The 13,962-nt window shown below is 44.4% G+C and overlaps 1 protein-coding gene across 4 annotated transcripts in view; it reads right to left on the bottom strand.

The window, feature by feature from the left end:
- Nup214 (nuclear pore complex protein Nup214) overlaps window positions 1-13,962 on the bottom strand; it is a 356,899-nt gene that overhangs the window by 197,708 nt on the left and 145,229 nt on the right. For all 4 annotated transcript variants that reach the window (XM_055063139.2, XM_055063141.2, XM_050195519.3 and 1 more), the window contains exon 19: window positions 6,917-7,101. In XM_055063139.2, the coding sequence (XP_054919114.1) occupies window positions 6,917-7,101 (185 nt within the window). The remainder of the gene's footprint in view (window positions 1-6,916; window positions 7,102-13,962) is intronic.

Genomic DNA, 13,962 nt, shown 5'->3' on the forward strand with positions numbered 1-13,962 from the left:
GACACAATGAAGGTTACAACTCTGGAAATCAGCAATGAAAATTGATATCACAATCCTGCGAATTGCACATTATAGTACATCTACAGCGGACAAATTTGATATGTTACACATGAGCCTGAAAAAATGAAGTATTATGGAAATACGGCTCTTACAGAACCCTTGTACATAAAATAACCAATTCACGTAAGATACAAAAGGACATATCGAATTTGTCCACTTTGAATGGTGTAATGGATGCCGTTCACAGAACCGCGATCTCTGTTCTTGATGCAGAGCTATTAGTTTGTGAACTTCGTCCTTATATTTTTTTTGAAGTTTCGAATTTTTCTAAATATTTTAAACAAAGATCCGACCCTAAATCGAAATTCCGCTTCCAACAGACACTAGAATTTAACTTACTCTCTCAAATGCAACAAATTTCATTAAGAGCGATTCAGGAGTTATCTCAGAAAAGCGTTTCTGCGTTTTACTTGTATCTGAATAGGCCGCGTCGGAGTGGGGCCAAGCTAAAGCTTCCTCTTAAACAATTTGCCTAGGGATCAAATACATGAATAATAACTGCACTGCCATTGCAAAAGATGCTGCAAACAAATTCTTGAACGCTACGCACTGTCAATACAAGTAAAATATGTATTTTTTCATAAAATATTATACTCGTATGTGCCAAAAGTTGTGCCAAACATAACTGATGTCAATGCTTCCATGTTTTTGTCTATTTAATAAGTGAATAAAATATCACACGAGCTTCAGAACTACATCAGTTAGATACCAACAAAGCAGTGCATGCCGCTGATATGAAAAATGTAAAGACCATAAAATGAACAAGTTGAGCACAAATATGTTAATGAAACTTTGTCATTCAAGATCCTTGTTTACATTCTTGTACATATGCAACGGCCAGTGAAAAATCTCAATGATGCTGTCATTTGTTCCACTGTATTAAGCAGGAGCAGCTGTCACCGGTCTTGTATCGTGAGTAATTGCACCGAAAGTATAGTCGCAGCAGAGAGCACGTATAAAAAGCAGGAGTTCTGCAGAATATACGAGGGCGAGTCAAATGAAAGTGAGGCAATGCGAATATATGACAAACGGGGTACTTTATTTAAAAGTAGCCTCCATGAGCATTTAGACATTTGTCCCATTGACTCATAAAGCTCCTTGGGTTGCTGCTTCAAAACGTCTGCAACTGACTTTCACGTCATCGTCCGAGACGAATCTGGTTCCCTTGAGCTGTTTCTCCGGTTGCCCCAAAATGTGGAAGTCGCAAGGCGACAGATCTGAGCTGTATGGCGGATATTGCAGCGTTTCCCACTTGAACTTCGCCAGTTTTGTACTAACCACATCAGCGACGTTGGGACGGGCATTGTCGTGGAACAAGATGACCCCATTCGTCAATTTTTCACGTAGTTTGTTCTTGATTGAGACACGCAGCCGATCCGGCGTTTCACAATATGGGAAAGAATTGATAGTCTTTCAAGATTTAGCAAGTTCTATCAGCAATGGCCCCTGACGATCGAAAAATAAAAGTGAACAACACCTTTCCGGCGGAAATGATAGCCTTTGCTTTCTTGGGGGGTGGTGAATTCGAATGTTTCCATTGTAAGATTTGCCGTCGTGTTTCAGGCTCGTAGTAGTGGCACCATGGTTCGTCCCCAATCACAATTGCAGACAAGAAATCGTCACCCTTATTGTGATACCGGATCAGATGAGTAAAGGCAGTACCGAACTTATCCGTATTCTGGCGGTGGTTCAAAATCTTGGGCATCCATTGGGCACACAAGAGCCAATAACCGAGATGTTCATGAATGATGGCGTGAACGGTGACGGTGAACAAAACCATGACTGATGTTCACACGCTCTGCCAGTTCATCGATGCTTATCCTCCGTTCTTGTGTCATCAGTTTATCAACTGCTGCAATTTCGTTTTTGCAACTTTCACGTCCTTGTTTGAACCGTTTGTTCAAACGCTTCACAGTAGCCAATGAAATGCAATGTTCAATGTACACGGCAGCCATACGGTGACTAATTTCTTTTTGGGAAACCCCCCACCTTCAGCTGACAAAAACCTCACGGCACCACGCTGCTCAACTTCTGGAGCGTCCATTACGTCATGCAACCATGTTCAACCCAGTGTACGAGCGCATTAAAGAACATTTATCCTCATACCTGCGAGCCACTTTTGTAAATGAGAGTTGCCTGCGTGCTACGCGCAGGCCTTGCAGATAATGAACAGAACCATAACTGCGCGGGATGGGTAGGCTCACTGTCATTTGACTCGCCCTCGTACATTACAAATGCGAAGATACAATGGAATATACAAATACGAAGATACAGCTTGATAAACCTCGCAACAAGATATCCAAACATACGTATAAGACTCCTATAAATCTACGTATCTAAGAAAAAATGGCATATAATGGGTCAAACAAGGCAAATAAACCATGTTGGGCAATCACAGGTTCACAGAATCCCAGATCCCGCCCCAATACCATCCACTCCCCCCGGTGCATTGCGCGCGACGGAAGGCGGCGCGCTTGCTCCCCGCTTTTCTCCTTTGCACACAAAAGACTAAGCCACCATCGTTGACTCACCCATTTCCCCCCCACACCCCACCCCCCACACTTTCACTCGCACATACAGCATGCGGCGCGCGGTGACGATGTTATCGCCCTTGGACTTTATGCGGAACATGAGGGCGACGGCGACGGCAGGAATGCGCCTAGAGTCTCCATATAATTGCTATCGCAATATAGTAAGTGTGTCCGGCAGCTGAAGCGTCCCATGGCCTATTACTTTCCGCAAAAGATGTAACAAAATAGAACTTACACCATGCGACAATTCGCTGCGCCGCAACGTTTCCTTTTTTTTCATTCTTGGGGCGTGGGAACCATAATGAAAAAAGAAAACGCAAAGTATGTTGGTCACAATCGAATGCCTACTTTGGGCAACTAATGTGGCTATTAAAGGAATATCGAAGAAAACACGAGACGCTTGGTCCACCAAGAACAATGCGCATACTGCTCGGTATCCCACACCGGCGAGACAAGACTTTCTGGAGAGGTTGTGCTCAAGCGAACGCGGTGCAATCCGTCGAGTCCCCACAGTGATGGCGGCGAGCGACCATTGTTTATTTTTCTCGACTGCTAGCTAGAAAGCGTCCAAAACTCTGCCAGGCAAAAATGCACTCGGCCAGAGAACGCGCACCGAAGTGCGCCGCGCGGTGGTCGGGGCAACACTGAAAAAACGCATGCGCTCTGGCTGGCTCTGGCAGCCCCCGGGTAGGTGAGCGAGAACAAAAAAAATTGAAGAGGCTCAATGTGCCCTCCCGATTAAAAGTCGAAGTAGAATAAATAAATAAGAACATAGTTACCTTGGCTGGCTTTAGTGTCTTCACTGGAGGCTTTGGCGCAGGTGAAAAAAAATGTTGATATTTTTTTATGTGACATGACGGCACGAATAAACCACCACAACGCTTCGTCCCATCGGGCCTCACTTTGGGCTTTGACAACCTGTCTGATAGTGTGTTGTAGCTTGTCTCATTGTATGGCCCATTGTACGACTTCGGAAAAGTTAATGCACCTTTGGCATCAAATATTTATGGGAACATTAAACTTACAAAGTTCCGCAATTGAAAATCTAAAGCACACGTTTGGAAATGTCAATGCACCTTTCACATCAAAAGTTTATGGGAACTTTATACCCATAATGTTTCGGAATTGACATCCACGCGCTTCGTAGATTCCATGATAGAGTGTAGATTCCGCGGCCTCCGCGAGAGGCCATGGCGAGCCCCTTTGTCATCAAAACGCCACTGAAACTTTGTGCTCGGATGGGGCTGCTTGCGTTATGTGACTCCCGGTGCATGGACGTTGCCGCGAAATCCAACCCGAGTTCGCAATTTTCGCGGTGAAATGGCTTTTCGAGCGTGAAAAAGACATTCTAGACCAAATCCAGAATGACTTCCTGCGCCTGGGGTTGCTTTGGTCGGCGGTGCATGGACAGCACGAAAAAATTTCGGGGGGGGGGGGCTGCGCACACCGCGCTGCGCGCAACTGGGCTGCTCGGACGTGCGCACTCCGCAGCAATACTAAACAATCGTTAGCACGTTGGCATGATTCCGCCAAAGAGGGCAAAATTTCCCGCGGATATTTCTTCGTCCGTTGCCATTGCCGTGGCACGGTACATTGCGTACAGCGTTGCATGCGCGTTCATTTCACGAACTTTAGTTCCTCCTGTCCCACCTGGCCACAGCAACATCCGGTAGAGCACGGTCCAGATATCGCAGCGCAACAAAACGCGGAGACCAATGCAAACCTGCCTGCACGGCGCCTTTGCCACGGTACGAAACCTACGGAGCAACACGTGTGAGCACACAGAACACGGAGGAAGGAAACTAAGGAGAGGCCCCGACGTCACTCTTTGTGAAGCTAAAGTGAAGCCGGAAGTTGGCGTTGCTCATGGCGTTGCTCTGCCTATCGGGACAGCTCTCATCTCTTGTTTACATTTCTCGCGAAACCACACCGCGCTGCGCGCAATCGTGCTGCTCGGACCCGCGCGCTCCGCAGCAATACTAAGCAATCGTTGGCACGTTAGCATGATTCCGCGAAAAAGGGCAAAATTTCCCGCGGATATTCCTTTGTCCGTAGCCATTGCCGTGGCGCGGTACATTGCGTACAGCGTTGCATGCGCGTTCATTTCACGAATTTTAGTTCCTCCTGTCCCACCTGGCCACAGCAACATCCGGGAGAGCACGGTCCAGATACCGCAGCGCAACAAAACGCGGAGACCAATGCAAACCTGCCTGCACGGCGCCTTTGCCACGGTACGAAACCTACGGAGCAACACGTGTGAGCACACAGAACACGGAGGAAGGAAACTAAGGAGAGGCCCCGACGTCACTCTTTGTGAAGCTAAAGTGAAGCCGGAAGTTGGCGTTGCTCATGGCGTTGCTCTGCCTATCGGGACAGCTCTCATCTCTTGTTTACATTTCTCGCGAAACCACACCGCGCTGCGCGCAATCGTGCTGCTCGGACCCGCGCGCTCCGCAGCAATACTAAGCAATCGTTGGCACGTTAGCATGATTCCGCGAAAAAGGGCAAAATTTCCCGCGGATATTCCTTTGTCCGTAGCCATTGCCGTGGCGCGGTACATTGCGTACAGCGTTGCATGCGCGTTCATTTCACGAATTTTAGTTCCTCCTGTCCCACCTGGCCACAGCAACATCCGGGAGAGCACGGTCCAGATACCGCAGCGCAACAAAACGCGGAGACCAATGCAAACCTGCCTGCACGGCGCCTTTGCCACGGTACGAAACCTACGGAGCAACACGTGTGAGCACACAGAACACGGAGGAAGGAAACTAAGGAGAGGCCCCGACGTCACTCTTTGTGAAGCTAAAGTGAAGCCGGAAGTTGGCGTTGCTCATGGCGTTGCTCTGCCTATCGGGACAGCTCTCATCTCTTGTTTACATTTCTCGCGAAACCACACCGCGCTGCGCGCAATCGTGCTGCTCGGACCCGCGCGCTCCGCAGCAATACTAAGCAATCGTTGGCACGTTAGCATGATTCCGCGAAAAAGGGCAAAATTTCCCGCGGATATTCCTTTGTCCGTAGCCATTGCCGTGGCGCGGTACATTGCGTACAGCGTTGCATGCGCGTTCATTTCACGAATTTTAGTTCCTCCTGTCCCACCTGGCCACAGCAACATCCGGGAGAGCACGGTCCAGATAACGCAGCGCAACAAAACACGAAGACCAACGCAAACCTGCCCGTGCAGCGCCTTTGCCACGGTACGAAACCTACGGAGCAACACGTGTGAGCGCACAGAACCAAAACAAAGCCGCCATTGTGGCCCGAAAGGCGTGCCCGCTACGGCAAAGAAATAAAAAATCCGCAATAAAGAGGAGAACGTACTACGTCACTTCCTCCACACTTTTCTCCTAACGCGCGGAGGGGGTAGGGCCTCTCCTCAATTTCCTTCCTCCATGGCACAGAACAATAACAAAGCCGCCATTGTGGCCCGAAAGGCGGGGCCACTACAGCAAAGAAATAAAAAAACAGCAAAACAAAAGAGAACCTATCACGTCATTTCCTCCACACTTTTCTCCTAGCGCGCGGAGGGGGTAGGGCCTCTCAGTTTCTTTCCTCCATGGCGCTAGCTATTCACCATATTTAACATTTTCAATTACAAACTAGAGCTATATTTAAAATCCTCGAATGTAAGCCGACCCTAGAGTTTGGTATATGATTATTTGAAAAGAAGCTATTGGCTTAGATTCGAATAAATACAGTAGTCAGATATAAGCAAGGGTTTGTCTTCAGCCTCCTCTCATTTAACTATTGGCATGTATGTGCTTGGAGCATGCATTTTCGCAACACAACAGCATGGTGCTTTCAGTAAGCACTAATTTCCACCATAGGCTGCAGCAAAAACATAGCATGAACGCACAAAAACAGCATGTTTAGCTTGATTAATGCAAAATTAACCTTGAAGAAGGTTAATTTGCATTAATGTTTGGGCTGTAATGGCTACACCCCAAACATCCTGAAGGCACAAAATTGTCCAACAATGCCTTAACTCATGCGGCGTGTATGAATATAGAGAGCTGGAATGATCAAAATAGACTGTTGGTACAACTCAATAAGTTTCATTTCTTATTGCATAGTATGCCTGTAATCTTGTTTTTAGCTTCATTCTAAAGTTCATTTTTTGTTTTTTTGTTTTTTTTCTTCAAATCAAGTTTTCTATCATGCCTAGCATCTTCCTTCCAAACATATGCAAGTTTCTCAATGACCACTGAAATGCACAATGTGGTAATGACACATGTCTATCGCCTTTGGATGAATTGCTATTAAAGATGTACGTGTGATTGGGGTGTAAGAAAAAACTAAAGGATGTCTATAAAATCACAGCTCACCAATCACTCGAGGCTCAATCACTGTCACCTCTCTGTGACCAAAATAATCGGCCAGAGAACACTTCTTCTCAGCACTGAGGGCAACCCTGCGTGGCTTAGTGTGTTTTGTCCCATCAGCCTTGCCAGAAGCTAGTGAAAGGCTGGTTGACAAAAGGCAGTCTGCCAATGCAGCTATTTCTTCTTCCCTGCAGTAGAGTAAAAGCAAAAGCGGATAGGTTACGGCCTTTTCAAGGAGCTGAAGTAGCTTAGCTTGTGACCTGTGACAAACAAGCGAACAGCAGCATGATACATGATAATAAAATATGCAGCAATAAAAAAGGGCTCATTCAATTGCAACTGGTTTACGTTTTTTTACCCAGATAATCCAATTTTGGGTGGAATCACTTCCCATTATTTAAATACAATGTTTCATAATGCCTTTCATGACTGCTGGTCAATGTGCTAATACTCAGGCCAGCTGAGCAATATATTTGCTAATTTTATTCATATTTGCAGTAGGGCAAATTAAGCTACAATGCATTAATTCATGTTTCAGCTTCAGCACAATTTACAAACCAACAAGAAAGGGACACATTAACAGAAGCACAGTGTCAACACCAAGGCTGGGCAGTATCAAAAAGACATGTATCTTCAATATTATCTTAAGGAACGATGCACCTCAGAGATCCAGTTTCGTTTATAATCAAGCTGTGATTGAATGACATTTGTGCTAAATCCGGGTGTCTACCAAGCTGACATTTCCAAATTCCCTGAAATTCCCAGGTCTTCTTTGAGTGCCTTTGCGAAATTCCCTGAGTGATGCAGAACTATGTTCTACGTCAAGATGGGCTGAAACCATATTGCCCGATGCTGTCACTCTCTAGTAAGCATATGAAAAAAATTACAAAATAACTTAAGCCAATTTGAATACTAAAGAGTAGTCTTTGTTATTCAAAATGAGAATAGAATGGATGGGTTAGTAAAATGCACAGCAAATAAAACCTTTTCGAAAAAAATTGCAAATCGGGTCGGACATTCTCAATTACGAATAAAAAGGAGATGCATACAGAAGCAAATATTTTCGAATATGAGCTATTTCTATCAACTGATAGCAAGCTCAGTGGTATGAGGCCTGAACTTTGTCACCAGTGACATTCTCTCTAAACCGCTCGTAAATCAACCTCAACTGTCTTGACATACTCTCAGCCCACGCACGACGCCTCAGTGTTGTGTTTCACTGCTTTTAAAAGTTTATTTTGGTTTGGATGAGGGGGAACAACTGCATCTTGGCATCAGCCAACACTTTGTTTTTTGAACTCAAACTTCTTCAAAACGGCGGCAGCGCACTTCCTTTCCCATTCATTCCTCAATCTGTAGGTCCTTACTGTTCTCGTACTCCTTCTGCTGCTCGTTCGCCCCATGGACCATTTGAAGCATCTTCTTGGTCAGTTGTACAGTCAAGATCCAATTTTTTCAACTGCCTAGGGGCAGTGAAAACGTCCGAAATATCGGCCAGTTGGAAAAAATGAATGAATGTTTTTACTGCCTTTAAAGGCTCAAACTGCCACAGGCATATTCAAAAAAGCTATGAAGGCTTGTCGGTACACATATTAGGCATATCGGTGCTTGTTCTGTGACAGGAGATACCGGGTGCACGGGTGTATAATGAAGGAATACATGCGGTGTCCCGTGGTAATAGCCCCTTCCCACGCTTGTTATGCTTCACTGCAATACTTTTCCCTAGGCTTCACCAAGTAACATTTCTGTACAGAGGCAAAGCTGACTTTCGGAAACCGGCTTTATGCAATGCGCCGTGCTTTCCAAACTAAGCCAATCACGAGGACCACAAAGGCGGAGTCGGTGCCATTGCTGACAGAAGCGAATTCTTTCAATGAAAACACTGTAGCCAACGGCAAGAAGCTTAAAGCGACACTAAAGCGAAACAATAAATCAGTTTAGACTCATGAAGCATTGTTTGAGAACTCTGCAGGCAGTCATTTCAAAATAATAGTTTGAATATTAGATGAGAAAATGAAGGTCGAAGTACGTGTATTTGAATTTCGTGCCGAAACCCCGACACCGATACGTCAGGCGTCAGGGATTCCAAAGTATGTTTTCACATTTGGGCTGCTTTGGCTGAGTGAAAGTTCCCGAAACTTGCCATGTTTACTATTTGGTTCCTATAGAACAAATGTAGTCAATCTGTGCCGCTATATACTTAAGTAGGCCCTAGAAGATGCCATCAAAAGCCATGACGTCACAGTGACCAGGTGCGGGAACTTCAAGGAGGCGTCGGCACGCGTCTTTCGTTCTTGCACTTTTTCTGGCTTAGCAAGCATCTTATCGTGGTATAAGTGGTGATTTTGGCGTCGTAGAAAAGTAATTTACTGATGCAAAAGAAATCATTTTTCTCTTTAGTGTCCCTTTAATAGCGAACGTCAAACCAGCTAGGTCTAGTGTTGCCGCAGTGGTGGCTACAGTTGCCAGCGGATCTGCGTGCAAGAGCGCCGATTCGAGGCAGCGAGGTAATCAAAATGGCAGCGGTGGTGGCTTTGATTAATGCCGTTTTGGACCTGCAGTCACGGCAAAAAGTCAGGAAAATCAGACGGCGAAGGGTTCTTGTGTCCGAAATTTCAGACGTTCTGATACATTGACTCTATGGGATACGTGGTGGTGCAGCGAAGCCATCCAAACTATCGGGCATCCGGAAAGTCGGTAGGTGACTGTACACTGGCAACGCCTCCAACCGATGACAAGGCATCAAAGACGGTTCATTACGATTCCTGTCTTGTTACTCGAGCCAGCATTATCGCGACTTTCAACTCTTTCAATAATATTACAGCTAATTTTCCCTGATAGAGGCACAAATTCCGTGAGTTTTCCCAGAGTTTTTTTAGACTACTCAAAATTCCTGAGAATTCCCGGTTTTCCCGGTTGGTAGACACCCTGTAAATATAGAGTTCAACTGCCTATTTTCGATTATATTTTTTGTTTTCAATATGTTGTTTTTCTGTGACCACTCTGAAAGTGGAAAAAGTACAGTCTCTTATGCAAGGTTCAGGCTTCATACCAGGCACAAGTGTGTGTTATAAAATGGCATATATTGCTCCTTATGGATACGTCATTGCAAATAAGCTCAAAAATAATTTTAGACTCGCTTAATTTAATGAAAAAAAATTAATTTTGATTAGTATTATTGAGAGCATCGATGAGTGCTTTCCTAAATAACATACTACCAAACTGCTAAAAATTATAAGAAGACCTAGAGATTTGCATTATATAATCCTTGCATATATGCATGCAAAATTTGGCTAACATTCATTCATATTAAGTAAAAGAATTATTGTGCACCAGCAGTAAAAACAGCCTAATATTGGGAAAAGAGTAAAACAAAGTTCAAAGTCCTAAACATGCTTTTTACTATTGAAGATGGTCAATCTGCATAAAATTTGGCCAGAATGCAGACCAGTCTTTACAGAAATGCAAAGCAAGCTTTACACTTGCAAGCTTTCTGAAAAGATCGAAAGGTGCCTAGCTCCTGTATAACCTCGTTTGTGGAAGTTCTACAGCCTTTATGGCCTTTGTTGAACCATAGTGCAGCTATAGAAGTGGCGATCTTCACAACAGTGCATGAATTCGGCTGAGCACTGGTGAATGAGCTGGTGACGGCTCAGTAAGGTCTAGTGCTAGCTCATTCTTACACCAGGAAAGCTCAGAATTTAAGCAAAACTTGTGACCGTAACCATCATGAGTCAAGCATGAATGGAAAAAAAGCCCCTAGAGTCATCGTGCCTTGAATGGAATCATTTTTCACAGTCTTCTGGATGGAGAAATGCCTTGATATTTTACGCATAAAAACATAATGCTGAAGTGTAATTTTGCAACCAAATTATAAGAAATCACTTTTTTAAAAGATAAATACAGTCGAAACCTGCAATAACAAAACCCCGCGACAACAAAATATTTTCGTATCCTTGGCGAACACCCATAGGATTCAATGCCTTTCGTACCTCTCGACAACGAAATGTCGCTGTACTACAATCCCGCATCAATGAAATTTGCCTACTTCTGCAAGGCTAGAATGCTCCAAAATGCGCTCAAATGCAATTGCTTTGCACTAAAATTGCGTAAAATACCACTATATTACACTAACGTAGGCGCCGCCATTTTGTTTACAAAAACAACCAAGGGCAGGGAGGCATAATCGCGTGTGCCGGAAACACGTCATGGCTGCCATCTTGTTTGATGATCACCATACCCATTGAAAGCAGCACGCATGTTGCTACCGGCATGCGACTACGGTTTTTGCACACTGCTAGTGCAGTGTGTAATGTGCGCCTCGGTGAGCAAAATGCAGCAAAAACCCATTACTGGCCGCCTATACCAGGCGCTACGTGACAAATATACCTGATTTGACAGGGGCAATAACAGAAGAGCAGTAATGCGACGACAAGGAAATCCACGTCCCACCAACGTGGAATATGGTGCTTGAGATGGTGGTCGCAGCACCAAGTGCCACGGATCGGGTTGTGATTAAGTGATCATTCGGAAATATGCATCCGTTGCTTCGAGAACGCTGGTTTCGGTGCCACCCGACAGGCATTGTGTGCGGATTCGGTACCGGACGTAGACTTGCGCTAAGGGGCCATAATCTCGATCGATTGCCTTCGGGTATACGAGATACGATCACTTTCGCGCTTGGCACTATACGCGTCGGCGTCTATGGGCGACAGCGTGTGCTGGAGAAATATTATGGGCTACCGCTTGCATGGAGTGCTCTTGCTCTGCGTCCAGTGCCGAGTTGCGTAAAATTTTGCAAAAGTGATAGCATTTTCGAAAACAAATGACAAAGAATAATGCTCCATGGCAGTGCTGCCTGCCACTGCTGATCAACGCATGCGGCATACAGTGTACTGCCGCCAATACGGTTGTCGGTAATGCGGCAAAGCTTGCTAAAGTAGGCTATCAGAATTTTGACAGTAAAGTTTCGTTCTGTGACGCATTACCTATCTGTGCTGTCTCATTTCGCAACAACGAAATTCTCGCAAAAGGGAATTTTTTCAGGTTCCCCACAGATTTCGTTATTGCAAGGTTAAACTGTATGCAATTTTTCAACCCGGATCTCCCCTTAAGATACTCTTTTGGTATCTTGCATCTGCATAATGATACATTCAGCAAGACAAGTATCAGTATCTGTATTTTCAATGCCCCCTATGAAGTATTGTGTTCAATAGGATTCAAATGACACCTATAGGAAAACCCAGAAAAGAAACCCATAGTCATTGGTAGCTAACAAATGACAGCAGGTAACGTTCATTCTAAGAGACCACATTTTTATGCTCACAACCACATACAATCGAGAAATTTGGTTGCTGTGTAGTGCAAGTATTAATATTTACCATAATTAACTAGATATAAACCTAGATATAGTGAACATAGATAATGCAACGAATTATCAACAAAGTAAATAAAATGTTTCTCGCCACTATCTGCACACAAGTGTGAGCTTATAATGAATATTGGATATAACTAAGGTATTTTCATAACAGATACAACTTTGTTATGACGTGGTAGGATTGTATCATCATCAAGTGGAATGATCCAACTGCAGAATTGAGGTCAGCCTGCTATTTGCTACAAAATGTGCTTAGAACAAGTTCTGGGAAAAACAGACTCAACATGTGTCATGAAATAAATTGATGTTCAAGCTAACAGTTTTACTGCATTCTGCTGCAGTATTTAAGTATTTGAGAATTAACGGTGACACCATATGTCACCACTATAGCAAAACACAGCTCACACAATGTGCCACTGCGTGGGTGTGAGGAAGGAGAGTTTCTTGTGCAGCTGTTTTGAAAAACTCTTCTCTGTGTAGTTTATTACCTTGGCTGACAGAAGCTATTCTTGCAATACTTTAAAGGCAACTTCCGGTAGTGTGTAGTTTTAGTTTTCACCCACTCAATAAAAATTTGCAGTTTCGCCTGAAAGGCGAAGCATCGACTGCGATAGCAAATTAGTACACAGCTATACAAAGTAAGGATAGTAGTTTTATCGGCTGTATAAACGTTTAAACATTAGCTTACTAACTAGATTAACAAGCACAGCGTCCTGCATACACAGATAAACATGAACACATCTCACTCAATCAGCACAGAAACTCGCCATCAAAACACTGGAGTGAGGAAGTGCAGATGCAGCAGAAGCAGCAGCAGCAGCGAGCGAATTGACCTTCATGCTGAGTCTTGCTTCAACGCGAACTAGTAAGCATCGAAAGCACAGCGCATACGAAGCTACCAGCACCCGGTAATGACAGGTTAAGTCCCAGTTTGAACATGGGTGACCTTCAAAGTCAGCCTGACGGAACGAGACATTTTCAAGGTTTGTACCTGGAGTGATAGAGCTGTCACTCTAAACACTCCTTCTCTGTCCCCTTATACACATCATGGACATGATTATGCCACTGCCAAAAATTTACACCATCAGCAGAGTAGAATACACTTGGTAACTGCAGTAATAGCTCTGTATTTGTCTGGTTAAGCTCTGTGCCACCAGGTGGCTGCACTGGACAGGCACTTATGATTGTGCCCATGCTCACCCACTACTCCACCTGATCTGTCTGCATTTAGCAAAGTACCGAAGATGCTAAAACTCTCAACAATGCACACATTGGGGAGACAGGACAGTTACTCAATTTTTCAGATTAACAACGGTCAAATAACTTTTTACCATAATGGCTTAGCAGTGTATACCGGGTCATCGAAGTAAATCAGGACAATTTATTATACAAGGAAGAACAACTAAAATAGAAGAAAAAGAATAAATGCATCTGTACAAACTTTGCACAGAGTTAAAAAAAGCATTGTCAAATGAACTATTTACTCTAACCTCCGTCAGCTACCAGAACCTTCCTAAGCCTAGACCTGAAATGCCTACAGGCATGCTTCACCTCCTCTCTGTCCAGGTTCTTCATATCCTTTTTTATGAATGCCTTCAGGGTGTTCTTGGCGTTCACAAACCCATGATTGCATCTTCCTTGCCTTCTGCGCCGGAGCTGAGCTTTGTTCAAA

The sequence above is a fragment of the Dermacentor andersoni genome, chromosome 1, assembly GCF_023375885.2.
Source record: "Dermacentor andersoni chromosome 1, qqDerAnde1_hic_scaffold, whole genome shotgun sequence".
Lineage (NCBI taxonomy): Eukaryota > Metazoa > Arthropoda > Arachnida > Ixodida > Ixodidae > Dermacentor > Dermacentor andersoni.